Genomic DNA, 18,192 nt, shown 5'->3' on the forward strand with positions numbered 1-18,192 from the left:
TGTTTGTTTTATTTCTTTGCAGATTTTTTTATTTATAAATTTTGTGTTTCCCAGGTCTTAGAACCGAGGTCTCTTATTTCTTCATTAAGTATGTTTGTATGATGATGGTGCAAACTTAACAAATTTAACATGTCCACTTTTAATTCTTCCAAATACTCCTGTCTAAGCAATGTTGTTTTGATGTGCATTTCCTCTTCTTCTTCTTCTCCTCCTCCTCCTCCTTCTTCTTCCTTTTTTTTTTTGGTTGGTCTTAGGGCTTGAACTCTGGACTTGGACACTGTCCCTGAGTTCTATCCTCCCAATGTTTGCCTTCTGTGGGATTATCAGGCCCTGCTGATTTGCTAAAGTTTTGTTCAAGAGTTTAACAGAGATTAAGGTTTATATTTTTCTTACCATTCTTTGTGAAGATCTCTGATCTTTTTCTGTAAAAGTATAGAATTGGCTTTTTTTTTTTTTTGCAGATTATGGGGCTTGAACTCATGGCCTGGGCACTGATCCTGAGCTTTTTTAGCTCAAGGCTAGCAGTCTACTACTTTGAACCCTAGCACCACTTCCAGCTTTTCCTGAGTAGTTTATGAGATAAGAGTCTCACAGACTTTCCTGTCCAATCCTCAGATCTCATCCTCCGAAGTAGCTAGGATTACAGATATGAGCCTCCAGAGCCCAGCTGGCATTACTTTTTGTATAATGTTTAGTAGAATTATTCTGAGAAGTCTTCTGAGTCTGCAGAGTTGCTTGTGTATGCATGTTGATATGTGTGTGGATTCACTTATTTAAATTGTCATTGTATGGTATTAAACTATAAATTTATCATTTAGAATACAGTTATTGTAGACTAAGGCTCAATAGTAGAATGCTTGCCATACATTCATGGGGCCCTGGTTCAAATGCCAGTGCACAAACACAGAAAATACAAGTTGTCTTTTTCTTCACCTGAGATTTGATTTGTATATTTCAAGGAATTTGTTTTGTCTAAATGAATGAATTCATGCCCTAAAGTTGTTCAAACTATAACTGTATGCTTTTAATATATATATTGTTTGAGTGAAACTTTCTATCATTGTTAATATTCACAATTTTTCCCCCTAGCAACTACAGATTTATCAATTTTATTGACTTTGTGAAGAATAAGCTATTGCTTTCATTGAGTTTTTTCAATTTTCCATTTTCTGTTTCATTGATTTCTGCCTTTGTCTTTCATTTTCATAGCTATAATTCCTGTTGTTTTTCCTATGTTTTACATCATTTACATAATTTATTTGGAACTTTTGTCCTTTTCCCTATACACTGAATATTAGGGCTTTCCCTTTTGCTTACTGTTCTACCTGCAGCCAGTAAGTTTTTGTTGTAATTTTGTGATCCCATAAAAATATATTTTCCTTTGCCAACTCTTCTTTGGTGGGAAGGTCAGCAGTTTAACATGTGAAGTTTTTAAAAATTAGCATTCTGATAAGGCTGTTACAACAAGCACTGGCAACCGTGCCCTGTTCTGTTGGCATCCTGCTGATGATTTTTTTTTACAAGAGCCCCTGTGGGTTTCTTGATCAGCAAAGTAACTAGAAGTAGTTCACATTCTCTTTGAGGTCTCCTTGCTCCTATGATTACCCAGCTGCTGACTTCCACCTATACTGTGACCCATTAGACTTTCTGCTTCCTGAACTAATCTTGGTGAGGGGATACACTTAATTAAATTCATCATATTCTGCTGAGTGCACCTCTGCCTTTCAAGAGGAGAATTCTCTACTTCTCTGCCAGATGTTTTACAGTACCCCTGGAATCCTTTTTCCTTCACTGTATTCTCACAGCTAGGCAGTTAGAAAGTTTAAGCTTTGAATGTTTTTTGTTTTGTTTTGTTTTGTTTTTTCCTTTAGTGGTTTACTCACTGCCAGAATTTCCTCCTTTAAATTTACAGATGTTTACTTACCCCTGGATTCTGGTCTCTTACACCTTTAGTTGTTAAGTCTGGCTGATTTTTGTTCTGTTATTTTCTTGGGTTAGCTGTTGAGGTCTAGGCAGCATGACTGGACTAGGAAGCCACAATGCACTGTCCTCTGACTTTTCTCTGTTTTTGGATGCTTTTTAGTATCTTAGCTTTGTTCTGCTCATTATCCCAGGTTTTTGCTGTTGTTTGTGCTGGTACTGGGGCTTAAACTCAGAGCCTGGGCTTTGTCATGCAGTGCTGGCACTCTACCATTTGAGCCACAGCTCAACTTCCAGGTTTTTGCTGGTTAACCCCTGAGGTAAGATTCTCTTGGACGTCCTTTCCTGGGCTGGCTTTGAACCACAGTCCTTACATCTCAACCGCTATAGTAACTTGGATTACAGATGTGAGTTACCATAACCCAGCATCAATATGTTTTAAGTAGTTGTACAAAGGGGTTTCAATTAATAAGATCTTAAGTTTGATTCTTTCTCATGCTAGAGAAAGGTTAGAATGCCCTAGGATATTGTTTGGTCAATATTATGTGTCCACTTGATGGGGACACAGGACCCCCACATTAAACACTATTTCTGAACATGTCTGCAAGGGTATTTCCGTATGGGATTTCCATTTAAATATGTGGATTTAGTGGAACAAATTGCCTGCCTCCTTCTGGGTGGGCATAATTCAGTTCTTTGACTGTGTAATAGAATAAAGATATAAAGGGATTTGTTTTCTCTGCCTTCTTGATCTGGGATATCTGTTTTTTCCCATAACTGAGACTTAAACCATCAATTCACCAGTTCTCAGAACTATACCAGTAGCTTTCCTGGGTTGGGTTCCATAATCTCAGTTCCTGCAGCAAATCAATGAATTCTATTGGTGATCTTCCTCAGAAGAAGGTTGACTAACATTAAGCCTTAATTAGAGATGACTCCACTGATCATAGTCTCTGTGTAATTGCTCTGTTATTACCTTTCCCTATACCTACTAATTTTCTCCCTAGCACTCTTCACAATGTATAATTATATTTGGTGTTATGTGTCCCTTCCTTTATATTTAAAGGGCTAGGACTATGTCAGTTTTCTTCTGTTCACATGTGATCAGTTAGTGCCTTGCACAGAATGTATTAGAAATTGTGAAAGCAGGTGAATTTGCAAGACTAATTTGAAAACTAATGATAAATTAACTGATTAATAAGATTTCTGACTCATGCCACTATCATAGTGTACTTGGCTTTGCTGGTGCTCTTAAGACCACTAATGCCAAAAGAGTAGCAAATGCTAGGTCCTTATTAGGAGGCCTTTTTCCAGAGTCATCATCCTGTTTTTGCAATGATAAAACATGGTTATACTGGCGCTTTGGAATTATTGGTGAGCACAGCTCTGGGAATATTTTGAATCCCACAGGCAGGATAAACAAGTAGAGAGAGGTCAACTCCAGATTTGATGTGCACAAAATCAACAATAGTAGCAGAGGGGCTGGGAAGGTGGCTCAGTGGTAGAGTGCTTGCCTTGCATTCATGAGGCCCTGGGTTCGATTCCTTAGCACTACATAAGCAGAAAAAGCAAGAAGTGGGGCTGACGCTCAAGTAGTAGAGTGCTAGCCTTCAGCTGAAGAGCTGAGGGACAGCGCCCAGGCCCAGATTTCAGGCCCCATGACTGACCAAAAAAAGAAAAAAATTGTGGCAGAATAAATGTGCTCTCATTCTGTCAGTTTGGTTTAATTGTACTGACAACCTCAGCTACCATCATGGACTGTGAAGAAGCAACACAAAAATGCACAGGAGATAAATCCTGGAATTTCTTTTACACAAAATGCTCACTAGTGAGGGGAAAACCCACAATTTTTCTGGACTGTGCTATTCATTGCTCTACTACTATCAACTGACCAGGCAAATTTTAGTTGAGCATTAACATAAATGAGAGAATGATGCTTAATGATCAATTGAGCCTACTGAAAAACTTGAAATTCAAAGGATATAATTAGCACTTATTTAAAAGATAACCAGAATCTGAATTTACAGACAGGAGACCGTGAATGTGAGAAACCTTCTCTCTAAAGATTTGCAAGTAAGCCAGGTGCAGGTGGCTCACACCTATAATCCTAGCTATTCAGGAGGCTAAGATCTGAGGATCTTGGGTCAAAGCTAGCCCAGGCAGGAAAAGTCCATAAGACTCCTATCTCTAATTAACCGCTAGAAAACCAGAAGTGGCACTGTGGTTCAAATGGTAGAGCACTTGCCTTGAGCTGAAGAGCTGAGGGATAGTGTCCAGGCCTAGAGCCCAAGCCCATAACCGACCAAAAAAAAATTTTTTTTCTAAGTAAAGCCCAAGTTTCTTAGAGTATATCATTATGAGCCATTATGGCACTAATTTTAGTTTTAGTTTATTCATCAATGCTGTAGATATTATAAATCTTTAAGACTCTCAATTTTTCAACTGTCTACTTTTCTTACCTGAAGTTTAATGAGATGTTTGGTCATAAAGCACTAGATAATTTTGGAATTTTGTTTTATTAACTTGGTAGATTTTGTAATTTAAATTTGGAGCTTTAACAATGAATTACTAAAGAAAAGTTAATGTGTTCAAGTCCATTAAGTATCCTTAAAAATCTCCTAAAGAGATATATAGGAATCCTAACCTCCAGTACTTTGGAAATGTAGCCTTATTTAGAGACAAGTTCTCACAAAGGTAATCAAGTTAAATGAGGCCATTAGGTAGGCCCTAATCACCTATAGCTGGTATTCTTATAAAAGGGAAAATTTGGACACAGAAAAGCACATTGAGGACATAGGAAAGACCCAAGTTTTCCAGAAACTAGAGAGAATGTGGAACAGAGACTTTCCTGGCAACTTCAAGAGCAAGGGAGTCATGACCCTGCCAATATATAAATTTCAGACTTCTGGCTTCCAGAACTATGGGACAGTAAATCTCTGTTGTTTTATGTCACTCAGTTGTGGTACATGGTTATGGCAGCCCTAGCAACCTAAAACAACATAATAAAGTGTATCTTTCAAAACTGACTCTGTTTTAGTTCATTATGGGAAAACTCAGACTTTTTTGTTTAATGAAACATTAAGTATCAATATATTAAAACATAGGTAAAATAAGATTTTAGAATAGGAGTACTGTTACTTTTTTTCTATTTCCTTATTAAAATGAATTGTAGCCTTATTGATTATGTTTAAGTATAAAGATATAATACCAAGTAAATGTATATAAAAAAGTGTATTTTTAGCATTGGCTAAGAATCTGAATTCATTCATTATATATAGCAAAGTGCTTACTGGGGAAAAGAAACTGTTCTAATATTTTAAGAACAGTTATTGTCTGAGTAATACAAATTGAGAAATCATTTACTATAATAAATCAAATGCTTGTTTCCCATGTTTGATATTACAAAATAGCAGCTTTTGTTCCCAAAGGTACCTCTGCTTTCAGTGACTTGTTTTCTAATAAAAATGCTATTTATACTTTATAATAGATAATTATAATAGATAATCCTGCCAGGTATCATTTTAATCTGATGATCTAAGTTAATATCACTAGTCTGCATAACAGCATCATAGGCCTCAGGTATTTGTCTCTAAGGGAGGCACATTAGATATACCTCCCAATAATATATTGCCTCTTCTCATCATTAGAAAGCATTAGACATTTACAGATGAAGGAATATTCTACAAAATACTTGACCAATATTCTTCAGTGTATCATCATGATGAAAAATAAGACTAAGAAATCATAACACACTGGAGAAGATGAAAGCACAAAAAATTAATATGATGTTGGATCCTGAATGGGATCCTAGGCCAGAAAAGTGATATTAGTAAGAACCTGATTAAGTCTGAATAAATTATCTAGGTAATTAGCCTTGGTTAATTTCTTGGTTTTGAAAAATGCTCATAGTCATTCATATAAAATATAATCTAAGGAATGATTGTTTAGAACATATATATGAACTCAGTATTATCTTTGCAACTCTTATGAGTCTAAAATCTCAAAAATTAAAAGCAAAATTAAATACTACCAGCACTTGAGAAGCAGAGACAGGAGGATTAAAAGACTGAAGATAGTCTGGGCTATATTGAAGATCTTTATTCCAAAAAGCAAAATAAATGAATAAATAAATAAAATTGTAACTGCATTTCTGCATTTATGAAATACTAAAATGTCATATTAACTGACTCCAAATATTTATGAGAATATGAGAATAAAAATGAAGATTGAGGAGAAATGCTTTGTCACCATTAACTACAGAATTATTTCTGTTCTTTAATCATAGTTCAGATATATATAACTTACACAGTTTGAATTTCAGAATATTTAAACAGTTTATTTAAGAACTTAATATGCTGATCAATAATTTAAATATCCCATTACAGGAATTTTGATGGTATTCACTTTATTATACTCCATCCTTACTATAGTGTTAAAGTACTGATAAAGTCTTTGAACTAACTTTTTTTTTATTAGATTAACCATACTAGAAACTGATCTTACAGTGCTATAAAATTATGCTTGCAGTTTTAAAGAAATAAATGAAGACATGCTATAACAAGTTTATGTCTCATTGGAAGATTAAAGGCATTTTTAACATAAGAGAAAGCCCACATATATGGAGTTATAATAAGCCTTCTTGATTCTTAGAAAGTGGAATAGTCTAGCAAATTTACAATTATTTTGTTTTAATGTGTTTTCTGAACTTAGTGGGAAGAGATTTGGTTCACTGAAAATTTGGGTTCAAAGTATGAGTATTCTGTTTTGTTCTTATGAAAGGAAGAGTCCTTTACATTAATGTGAATAAAGGTATTTATGATAACCATGCCTTGTTATGAAAGTACTGGCATTTGTGTACTGCTTTTAATCACTTTTTTTGCAAGGCAGGAGTGGTGGTTCTGGGGCTTGAACTCTGGGCCTGGGCACTGTTGCTGAGTTTCTTTTGCTCAATGTAGGCACTCTACCACTTGAGCAACAGTGTCACTTCCAGCTTTTTTTTTTGGTAGTTCATTGGAGGTAAGAGTCTTGTGGAGTTTCCTGTCCCAGCTGACTTTGAACAGCGATCCGCAAATCTCAGCCTCCTGAGTAGTTAGGATTATAGGCGTGAGCCACTGGTGCCCAGCTTTAATAACTTTTAATTGTGTTCAGAGTAGAATTTCTAAAGCTCTGCTGAGAAGGCTCCAGCTTATTATAATTTGAGAACTTTGACATTATAGATGTATATTTCCCAATATAAAATGTGGACATTGCTATTTATGTATAAAACAAAGGAAAGCAGAATTTGCATTCATGACATGGAAACTATATTTGACTATTATCTGTTAAAAAAGGAGTAACCATAGTGTGTAAAAGTATTATCATTTTATGATATAATTTTTTAGTTTGCATATATATCCTCTTAGAGAAACAAGTTTTCAGTGAAGATGGGTTTTATTTAGGAACGTCTACTGATAATAAGAAGAAAAAAATTACTTTTACAAAAGTGGAACATTCTAACATTCAAACGATGTTGTATTATTTACTGCCTTTAGGTTAATAGAGCCTATTTTGCTTGTATTTTGTTTCATGTAAGAAGATACTGTTGTTTTTTATTAGGAGACACTTAAGCCATCACTTGTCTATCTTAAAATTTGTTTTGTGAACAATAGCTTCAAATTTCAAGATAGCTTAAAGCTGAGGGCATTGCCCCAGTAATGAAACCAAAGGTGTAATCAAAACAGCACCCCTACTGATTAAAGCCATAACATAGACATCATTGAATTAACTTCTGACTACCCAATGAACTGTAGTAACATTGTGAATGACTTTTGCAAGTAGAGCAGAGAAAAAGAAGGGGGAGGATGCTACTTGAGATCGAAAAGATGTTACACTTTCAGCTATTTGGAGAATGACTCCTGAAACTGGGAGCTATGGCTTAAGCCTGTATTCCTACTTGAGGCAGAGCTCAGGAGACCTCTGAGGCCAGCTGAGCTATAAAAATTCTCTTTTTGACAAGAAATGTACTTATTACCTTACTTGTGTAACTGTAACCCCTCCGTACCTCACCTTGACAAAAAAAACTCAAGAAACAACCAACAGCTAGATACGATGGTAGATGCCAGTTATTCTAACTACAGAGAAGCCCAATGCTGGAGCAGTACCACATGCCTGTCATTCCCAGTAATGCTGAGAATCACAAATAGGAGGATTGCAGCTCAGACTAACCTGGGTTTAAATTGAGACCCTACCTCAAAAATAGCTAACCCAAAAAGGTACTGGATGTGTGGCTCAGGTAGTAGATTTCTTGCCTATCAACCACAAAGCCCTAAATTCAGCCCCCAGGATTTCAAAATTGAAGACTTAATTATTCTAGACTTTTCAAGCAAGGAAAAATCAAAGAAGTGAAAGCTAGTGTTTTGGAGTTACCCAAAACAGATACAACAAGATCTTTTCTCTGCCAACAGAAACAGAAAAACAGCTTGGTTTGTGAAGTGAAAGTGATTAAGAAATGATTTTTTGCTTCGCAACTTTATTATTATGTGTGAGCGCATGTGTGTGTGCATGCTTGCCAGGACTGGGGTTTGAAATGGTGTTCTCATACAATCACTTGTCTTCAATCACTTGGCATCCTATCACTTGAGCCACACCTCCACTTTTGGCTGTTTGATGGCTAATTAGAGATAAGAGTCTGGACTTTGCTATGCAGACTAGTTTTTTTTGTTTTGTTTTTTGGGTTTTTTTTTTTTTTTTTTGGCCAGTCCTGGGCCTCTGACTCAAAGCCTAGACACTGTCTCTGAGCTTCTTCTGCTCAAAACTAGCACTCTACCACTTGATCCACAGTGCCACTTCTGGCTTTTTCTGCTTATGTGGTACTGAGGAATCAAACCCAGGGCTTCATGCATGCTAGGCAAGCACTCTACCACTATATTCCCAGACCTGTACAGGCTAGTTTTGAACCTCAGATCCCAGTCTCCTGAATAACTAGGATTTCAAGTGTGAGTGATAGATTGATTTCTCAGTAATTTCCAAAGATGGAAGTTCAGTTCAGCTTGCCTATCAGGAACACTGACAGCATATTGATTATAGTATGTTTATAAGTAAATGTTTGATTAAGCACATTGAGTCCATGGATTGAACTAATGGTTTATATGTAATCAGAAAGAAAAAGAAAAATTGTTTTTAAAATTGCAAACATATTATTAGAAACTTAACTAGATTTCTGAGAATTTTCTAAAGCAAAACTAAAAAAAAAAAATCCCAAAAATCTTTCTGATCTGTTATTAGTCATAAAGTGTAGTCTAGAACTCTGCCAATACAAAATTTATCAGTCCTTTCTGTCTCTGTCTTTCTCATTCTCTGTTTCTTGGTCAACACACTGCTTCTCTTTTTTAAAAAATTAGTTTTAAAGTATCTTTAAATTTTTGTACAAAGGGGTTTTAATTCAGCACATCATTTTGTGATTACAATGCATCTTTTTTTTGGTCAGTTGTGGGGCCTGAACTCTGGGCCTGGGCACTGTCCCTCAGAGGTTCAGCTCAAGGCTAGCACTCTACCACTTCAGCCACAGCGCCACTTCCACTTTTTCTGCTTATGTGGTACTTAGGAATTGAACCCAGGGCCTCATGTATGCAAGGCAAGCGCTCTACCACTGAGCCACCTTCCCAGCCCTACAATGCATCTTGATCAGTGTCACCCATCCATCATTCTTTACCCCAATCTTAATCCTACCCATCCTCTGTTCTGTTTTCACTTATGAATCTTGAGTATTAAGGCTATATGTAACTCTCATTCTGTCTCTCCCCCTTAAGCTCCATTCCCTCCTCCCCCGATAAAACATGTTTCAGCTTCCTGGATTTTCTATTTAGGCTTTGAAGAACAAAAACAATGATTTACTGATCTAGATCAGACACCCAAGTTTGTGTCCTTTCCTTGTTCTTCCATCTGTCAGTTTCTTTGTAAAACCACTTCAAAGATTCTCCCTGTAAGATCTAGTTACTGCTTAATTGTAGTGGGAAGACTACTCTAAAGCAGATCTTTTTTCTTTATAGAATGATGATAGAAAACATACTTGATATAATTTAAGTCCCTTTGGTTAAATTATTTAAAATTTTCTTTTTAAATAAAAGATACCACATTATTTCAGTAAAGAATATAGGGTTTGCCTGAACACTGTGGTGGAAGCCTGCAGAAAAGTAGAGACTGGATTGCAAGGCCAGCTTAGACAAATTTATATAGACCCTATTTCAAAACCAGAATAATAATAAAAGGGCTAGGGGTGTGACTCACGTAGCAGAGGCTTTTCCCTTGACTATGTGTGTGGAGGGAAGGGTAAACACCAGGACAGATTTGAGTCAGAGCTAAATGATCATTTTGTTTTTTCATTTACCTTATGTTAAAACTAAGTTACAGCATAGTCAGGGTGATATAAACAGGAGAAAGTACAGAATTCTTACTGTTTCTAACACAGAACACAATGATTCCCTTCACAAAGTAATTTATTTGTTGGATTTGGAACTAGGCTCTTCCCTTCTATATTCCAGGCAGGCAATTTGCTTTTCCACTGAACTACTTTTCCTGCCCTTAGTATGTTTTGAATAGGTGTCTCAAACTCTTGATCCTCAGCCTTAGCCTCCCAAGTTCTGGAACTTCAGGTGTATACCACCATGACCATCTTCAGAGTAAATTGTTTTGTTTTGTTTTGTTTTAAAGCTTTACTAGGCTTTGAACTCAGAGCAATATGTTTGCTAATATGCAGGTGCCCTAATGCTGAGCCACATCTCCAGTTCTTTTTTGCTTATTTTTGCTTATTTTTGTGTAGGATCTTGCTTCCTGCCCAGGCTTGTGTCTGGGCCATTCTCTGCCTATTTTAAGCTTTCCTTCACAACTAGAATAAACAGTTGTACGCCACCATATCCACCTATGAGTTAAGAAGGATCTAATGGGAACTTTTCTGCCTGAGCTCCTTGAACTACAATCCCCTTATTCTTAGCTTCCCAAGTGGCTAGGACTGTAGACACTGATCCAAAGTAAGTTCTTGGGAGAGCCTCTATTTTTGTCATAGGAAGTTTAAAAAGACAACAAACCTTAATTATTTCTTGGAAGTTAAAAGATTTCCAAAGCTTGATCCTAGTGGCCCACACCTATAATCTTAGCTACTCAGGAGGCTGAGATCTGAGGATCCTGGTTTGAAGCCAGCCTGGGGAAGGAAACTCTGGGAGACTTTTATCTTGAATTAAGCACACAAAAGCCAGTTCAAAGTCAGTCTGGGTCTGTGCAGGAAAGTATATGAGACTCTTATCTCCAAACAAGAAGCTGAAAGTGGAGCTATGGTTCAAGTAGTAGAGTATTAGCCTTGAGCAAAAGAAGCTACGGGGCAGACCCAGGCCCAATTTCAACCCTACTACCAGCACTAGTACCAGCACAATACATAGAGAAAAAGAGAGAGAGGAAGAGAGAGTGAGAGGATTTCCATGTGTTTTTCCCTGCCAAATCCCTACAAAGTATGAAAAATAATGATAGTACTAGATTTTCTTTGAAATAAATATGGAGACTGAAAAGTCACACTTGAGTTTATTATATTACATAATATATCAACATTTTTGAATGATGTTTTTAAAACAACCACTTGCAAATCCACTTAATAATTTTATTCATTAATTCCTGTGTTGTACATTATTTTGTTAGCTAGCTGCTCCCTTTTTGGTATCCTGATATTCTACTCAACTAAAGGTATTTCTGGCACATGGAAACTGGGATCTTATTTGTCTAGAGTGTATGATATTTTGAGGAATGATTTGTAACAGATTTGGGGCCTATTTTATTGATTTTCTACTTAAGCTTAGTAGTGCATTTGTATATCCTTTTAATAAGCAAAAATATTTGATATTACACTAATGCACATATATTAACATAAATTTGACCTCACTTCATCGGTCAAATTGTCTTAATGAAAATTATTTACTTGAACATTAATCCCAAAACTGAGCTTAATAAGATTCTACCACCATTCATTTTCATTTTTACAGTACTTTTATGTTTCTCTAATCATCTCATTCTGTAGGCTTTGGAGAATAAAAATTACAGCAGAAAATGTAAAATAAAAATTTCATAGATAAGCAGTTATTATAAATTTAAACTATACGCGCTGAAACCAGATACGTCTCTTCTGTTTTTATAGTACAACTTTAAGTGTGTTTTTTTCCCTCCCAGGACATTTATTCAGAGCAGCTGGGGACCAACCGTTTAACCTGTCCACAGTGTCGAGTGCCTTCCCAATGGTCAGCCACCCAGTCTTTGGTCTACATTCAGCCAGCTCAGGGCATTCAGAATTTGGTGGTTTGGGGACACTTGGTACACCCACAGCCTTAGCCGCACATCCCCAACTAGCATCTTTTCCAGGTAAACATTATTACAGTGTTCAAGGAAAGGAGGAAAGCTTGAAAATGTTCAAGCAGTAATTTGTATATTAAAGTAAACAATAAAGGGATAGTCTAATGCCTGGTGTATTAAAACTCTTGTGTAAGAATTTTAATCACATACAAAAATATACAACACATTGTATTAGCAGCTCGGTATTCAGGTATTTGACTAGATAAATAAATATTCTCCATGCAATGGAATAATAAAGCCAGGTTTTCCAATGCATTTTGTTTAAATATAGCAATCAGAAAAGTAAATCCATGTTATATAAGTGCAGGGTTTGAGTTCTTTCAGGTTAATTTCAGTTTTTTAAAATATTAACTTGGCTGGGACATGACTCAAGTGGTAGAGCACCTGCCTAGCATGGGTGAGGACTGAATTCAAATCTTCCCCTTCCCCCAAAAGCCAGGAGTAAAATGCAATTCATGTTACTTGTAGATGAACGTTCAAAGCACCATGTTTTATTATACTCAGATACCTTATCAGCAAATGAATAGGTAAATAAAATGTGGAAAATCTAAATACTAAGATATAATTCTAACATCTTGGCCTGTTTTCTCACCAGCAAAATGATAATAATATAAATACGAATAATAATAACATCAACACTAATAATACTTGCCTCCAGGGTGCTTGTGAAGATGTGGTCTACAGGGTCTGGCATACATAACTAGTCCATAATTGGTAGTTATCATTATTTTCTCTTGTCTACTTTGATGGTTAATAAATTACCAACTGCTTCTTTAAAAGGAAATGAGTGTCTGTTTAAAGTCAATGCGGAAAGGGTTGTGGTTAAATGTGTATCTTGGAAAGCCAAGCCTAAATATTTTCTTTAAAAATATTGATAGGAATTTATTTTATTCTGCTTTTTGCATCATTGTTTAACAAGCTGAACATTCACAGGTATTTCCTGAAATAGAAGAATCCTAAATAAAAGTCAATGCAGGCATTAATAATAATAATAGTTCATTGTAGTACTGTTTTGACCATTTCTAAAACTGTAATACTGTATTACTAAAATGAAATACTTTCTGCACTAGACTAATGATTTAGCAAATATAAAAAATTATTTATCTGGGCTTTAGTAAATTTGATGCTTCCATAAAGTACATAATTTCCCCACCCTATATTCAGTATTAGGTTCAGTGCACTAGAACAATTGTTTCAGAATATACTAACCATGTCGTTTATGTTGCTTTTCATTCTGGGAGGAAATACAAGCAAACAATTATAAGATGGAGTCTTTAGTGATAAAGAGTATGGCTACATTAGCCAACTTCTTTGCCAAATGAACTGCAATATGCCTAGTTTTGAGAGGACTAGTGCAATAACTTGTTTAAATCTCTATAGTTTATAAAGGGTAAGCAAATTGCCAATTTAAAAAATTGTAAATAAAGACACAGGAACACATTACTAGCATTTGTAAGTAAGGAATAATTTTTTTTGTCAGTCCTGGGGCTTGAACTCAGGCCCTGAGGCACTCTCCCTGAGCTTCTTTTGCTTAAGGTTACCTACCACTTAAGCCACAGCACCACTTCTAGCTTTTACTGTTTATGTGGTAGTGAGGTAACAAACCCAGGGCTTCATGCACGTTAGGCAAGTACTCTACCACTAAGCCACATTCCTAACCCCTAATTTGTTTTTAAATTTCATGCCCTTCCAAAGTATTATTCATCTCAGTTTAAACCAAGAAATAGAAAATTATTTAATAATAAATGTTTATATTGAAATAATATTTCATGGTAATTTCTTTTAAAATAATAGTTATTGATTGATGAACTTTAATGCTATAATACCATGAATTTTTATGATGTTCTAGTTCTTCCAACTGTGAATGTTTTTAAAATTCTGCCCGATCAGAGTGGGATATGGTGGAGCATACTTATAATCCTAATGCTGGAAAGTCTGAGGCAGAGGATTGCAAGTTTGAGACCAGCCTGAGTACATAGTGAGTTCCAGGCCAGTTTGGACTACCTTCTGAGAACCTGTTTCAGAACAATAATAATAATAATAATCTGTTAAATCTATGTTCAATTGATATTCAGTGTATTCTCAGAAATATTATAATCTTTCCAGTGAGAATGATTAATGTTGATATATGCTATTATCTCTTTTGAATAAGCTTAGAGATTCATCATGTACTGATTTGTATCATCCTTATTTTGCATTCTTCATTTTATCAACAAGCTAGTTTGTGATAACTTTGAGTTTTTATTTTCCTAAATTTGTAAGATAAGTAAACTTGTCACTTTGTAAAAATATATCTCCTATGAAATAATACCAAGCATTTGTAAAGTTTATCTTCAAAAGCTGAACAATGTTCAGCTCTTGATTTAATTCACTTGTTATCTACTTTCCTCTGTGGTGCCACCTTATTTATAACATTTTCCTATTATCTGCTCTAATTTCTACTGCTGACTTTTTTTTTCTCTCCTAAACATAGGGCAAGGGCTCTGTCCCTTAGCTGTTTCGCTCAAGGGTTAGCGTTCTATCTCTTGAACCACAGCTCCACTTTTTTTGGGAGGCGGGGGGGGGGGCGGTGGTCATGGGGCCTGAACTCTGGGCCTGGGTGCTGTCCCTCTGCTCTTCAGCTCAAGGCAGTGCTCTACCATTTGAGCCACAGCGCCACTTCTGGCTTTTTCTGCTTATGTGGTGCTGAGGAATCCCAGAGCCTCAAGCATGCATGGCAAGCATTCTACCACTGAGCCACCTCCCCAGCCTCACTTCCCACTTTTGATAGCTAATTGGAGATAAGAATTTCACAGGTTTCCTTCCTCAGATAGCTTCCAACCTCCATCCTCAAATCTCAGAATTATGAGTAGCTAGGATTACAGGTGTGGACGTGAGCTGGCTGGCTATCATTCTACTTTTTTACCCCCTATGAGCCTTGAACTCTGGGCCTGGGACTGTACCTGAGTTTTGTGAGCCACAACTCCACTTCCAGTTTTCTAGTGGTTAATTGCAGATAAGAGTCTCAAGAGTCTCAAACTGGCTTTGAACTGCAATCCTTATATCTCAGCCTACTGAGTAGCTAGGATTACAGGCATGAGCCACCAGTGCTCAGCCATCATTCCACTTTTAAGAGCCAGATTTCAATATTAGATAATGAAACTTTGCATTTCTTTCCATGTTATTTTCAATCATATTAAAAGGAATTTTTTTCTAGAGCAACATTAAACATCCTATACTATAGTACATTAACTAATACTGAATTTCTCTCATGTAGTATTATGTTTTTTCATGAAGAATTGCAATTAAAGAAAAATATACATATTTTTGGAAGATTGGCATGAAAATTACAGACTTTGGAATTTATGGAATTAGCAAGTTGGAGATTGATTCTAGGATTTTATTTAAGGCTATGCAAAACTATTCAAATCTCTTCTTACTTTACCCTTGCTTGAAAAATGTATTCTATAAAAATTGACCCTTATCCTTGTTTGGTGGCAAATGCCTGTACATAACCCCATGTATTTGGGAGACAGAAGAAAGAGAAGAGTGTTTAAGGTTGATAAAGTTAACAAGACATTATCTTCAAAATAAATACCAAAAGGACAGAGGTCTTGACTTAGGTAGTAGAGGCTTTATCTCCCATGCATAATTTATTTAATCTTAGTCACACACACTCACACACTCACAAGTTGACTTCCTTCATTATTAAAGTTTTAACTATGAACTGTTGCTTGAATATCTGAAGAATATATATCAATGATTTTTTTCTACCACTTTTAGTTATTTTGTGTTGATAAATTATTGTCATCTATAATTTATGTGGAAAATTATAAAAATAACTTTATTTTAATGGAAAAAACTTTACAGATTTTCTATTTTAATGTAAAATTATTTGTTTTTTAAATCTGCATTGAAACTTTATTTCTTAAGACAAAAATAGGTTTATTAATTTTGCTTTGTTTTTTGGTTCACTGTACAATGCTTTCTTCCATTGAAATATGCTTGATTACAGAAGTCTGGTAGTATTGTGAAATGATCTGGTTTATCAAAACCCTGGTGTAGTTAAGATATATATATATATATATATATATATATATATATATATATATAATTTGAAGAAACTCTCACATAAGTTGTAGATCTAAGCTTAAATTCGAAAGCCTTAAAATAATATATAGACATCAATATTTTCCTTATCCCTTTAGAAAATATATATGTGTCATCAAAGATTCCATTAGTTCTTTTATATTGTTTTCTGTTTCATTTTTAAAACTATGGAATACCTTTTGTTCTTTTTAGCTTGAATCTAGAAAGCTGCAAAGTGAAGCTCCTTGAATCTGGCCTAATGAGAAGAATAGTGAGGGTACCAGTTCAAATTAGCTGTTCCCAGCTAGAACGATGATGGGAACTATATGAACTGCGTAATTCTTTTACAAGGAAAACTGGGGGGCAGGGGGAAACAATCATGAATGAAATGTAGAAAGCAGTAACTAGAATGAAGTAGAAAGGTCATTGAGATATTTTTCTCTGGCTGATTTGATTTTGAGGTGCAGAATGGTGGCGAACAGCAGACGTTCATACTCGTCCCGCGGCACCCTACTTCCCATCACTACTCGGAATTCCACCACTGTTTGCTCCTCCAGCCCAGAATCATGCTTCTTCATTCCATTCAAGGACTTCAGGAAAAAGTAACCGAAATAGTCTTGAAAAAGGTACACAGTTAATATGAGTGAAGTACTATTAAATCTTCCATTCCAGTACTGATTTTCAGTACAGTTCAGGTTTAATCACTTTTTTTACAGCGTGTGCTACACAGCTTCACCATCTTGCTTAATTGTGATAGTAATTCTCTGAGATTAGAACGCGTCTTATTTTTCAGCCTTAAATAGCTTCTCAATACTGATTAACTACTGATGTTCAGTCAGAATTAGAACCTATTGCCTTTTTCTGTGTAACTCATTTGTTTCCCTATTTTCAATACAACATAATATCAATATTTCTATCTAATATAATATGCAATATAATAGCTATCTCATCTTTAATTTCAACTAATATCCTAAATTTTGTTTTTAAGTAATACTAATATTTCTGCAATTGGCAGCAATTATTTGAATGTCATTTGAAAATTATAATAGTATTTAAGGTGCTTTTTTTAAATTTAGTGTTTTGGGAAGTTTATTCTACAAAGGACATAATTTACTTTTTTGGTGTTTCTAAACTTTTTTCATTAAATTAACATTCATATAAATTAATATCAGGCTTCCTAACATGAATAATTCAGTGCTACTTTCTGAATTTACAGCAATATATAGTCACTATCTCTCTTACTGTAAAACATTACCTAACTTAAAAAAAAAATCCCCCTCACCATTAAACACCTGTTCTCTCAAGCCCTATTCCTCAAGCCCCTGCCAACTTCTACTTTGCACTCTGTCTCTATAGATTCACCTACTTCCGTTCTGGCTTCTTCCATTCACAAGGCTCTTGAGTTTAACCTACATTGTACACTTATCAGTACATAATTCCTTTTTATGAGCAAACTATTCCATTATGTAAACACAATTATTTTTGTCTTCAAGGTATAAATGGTTCAGTTAATGGAAACAGTACATCATCTGTAATTGGTGTCAACACATCTGTACTAGCCACTACTACTTCAAGTTCCATGGGACAGACTAAAGGTACCAGTTCAGGTGGTGGAAATCTAAAATGTAATCAGGAACAAAGCAAAAGTCAGCCTTTGGATGGTAGGGCTGACAAAATCAAAGATAAGGTAAGTTATTCTTTGAAGAACAAATATATAATGTATATGTATAATTTAAACATTTTAAAGCTCAAATCACCATAACCTATAAATTCATTTACTAGCAAGTTTCTGATTTGTAGATGTATATTTTTATGGCACACTGGTAATATTCTAAA

The 18,192-nt window shown here is 35.4% G+C and overlaps 1 protein-coding gene and 1 long non-coding RNA gene across 16 annotated transcripts in view; one reads left to right on the forward strand and one right to left on the reverse strand.

Annotated features, from left to right (window-relative positions):
• Window positions 1-18,192, forward strand: part of Baz2b (bromodomain adjacent to zinc finger domain 2B) — a 145,537-nt gene that overhangs the window by 40,649 nt on the left and 86,696 nt on the right. For 12 of the 15 annotated variants that reach the window (XM_070022431.1, XM_070022421.1, XM_070022456.1 and 9 more), the window contains 3 exons: window positions 12,109-12,297; window positions 16,818-16,982; window positions 17,850-18,043. In XM_070022431.1, the coding sequence (XP_069878532.1) occupies window positions 12,109-12,297; window positions 16,818-16,982; window positions 17,850-18,043 (548 nt within the window). The remainder of the gene's footprint in view (window positions 1-12,108; window positions 12,298-16,817; window positions 16,983-17,849; window positions 18,044-18,192) is intronic. The other 3 variants (XM_070022491.1, XM_070022500.1, XM_070022503.1) reach the window with 2 other exon arrangements.
• Window positions 1-18,192, reverse strand: part of LOC138827107 (uncharacterized) — a 46,151-nt gene that overhangs the window by 1,378 nt on the left and 26,581 nt on the right. The gene's annotated exons all lie outside the window — the stretch shown is intronic.

This window comes from Dipodomys merriami, unplaced genomic scaffold (genome assembly GCF_024711535.1).
Source record: "Dipodomys merriami isolate MVZ:Mamm:240054 unplaced genomic scaffold, mDipMer1.0.p SCAF_1, whole genome shotgun sequence".
NCBI classification, from domain to species: domain Eukaryota; kingdom Metazoa; phylum Chordata; class Mammalia; order Rodentia; family Heteromyidae; genus Dipodomys; species Dipodomys merriami.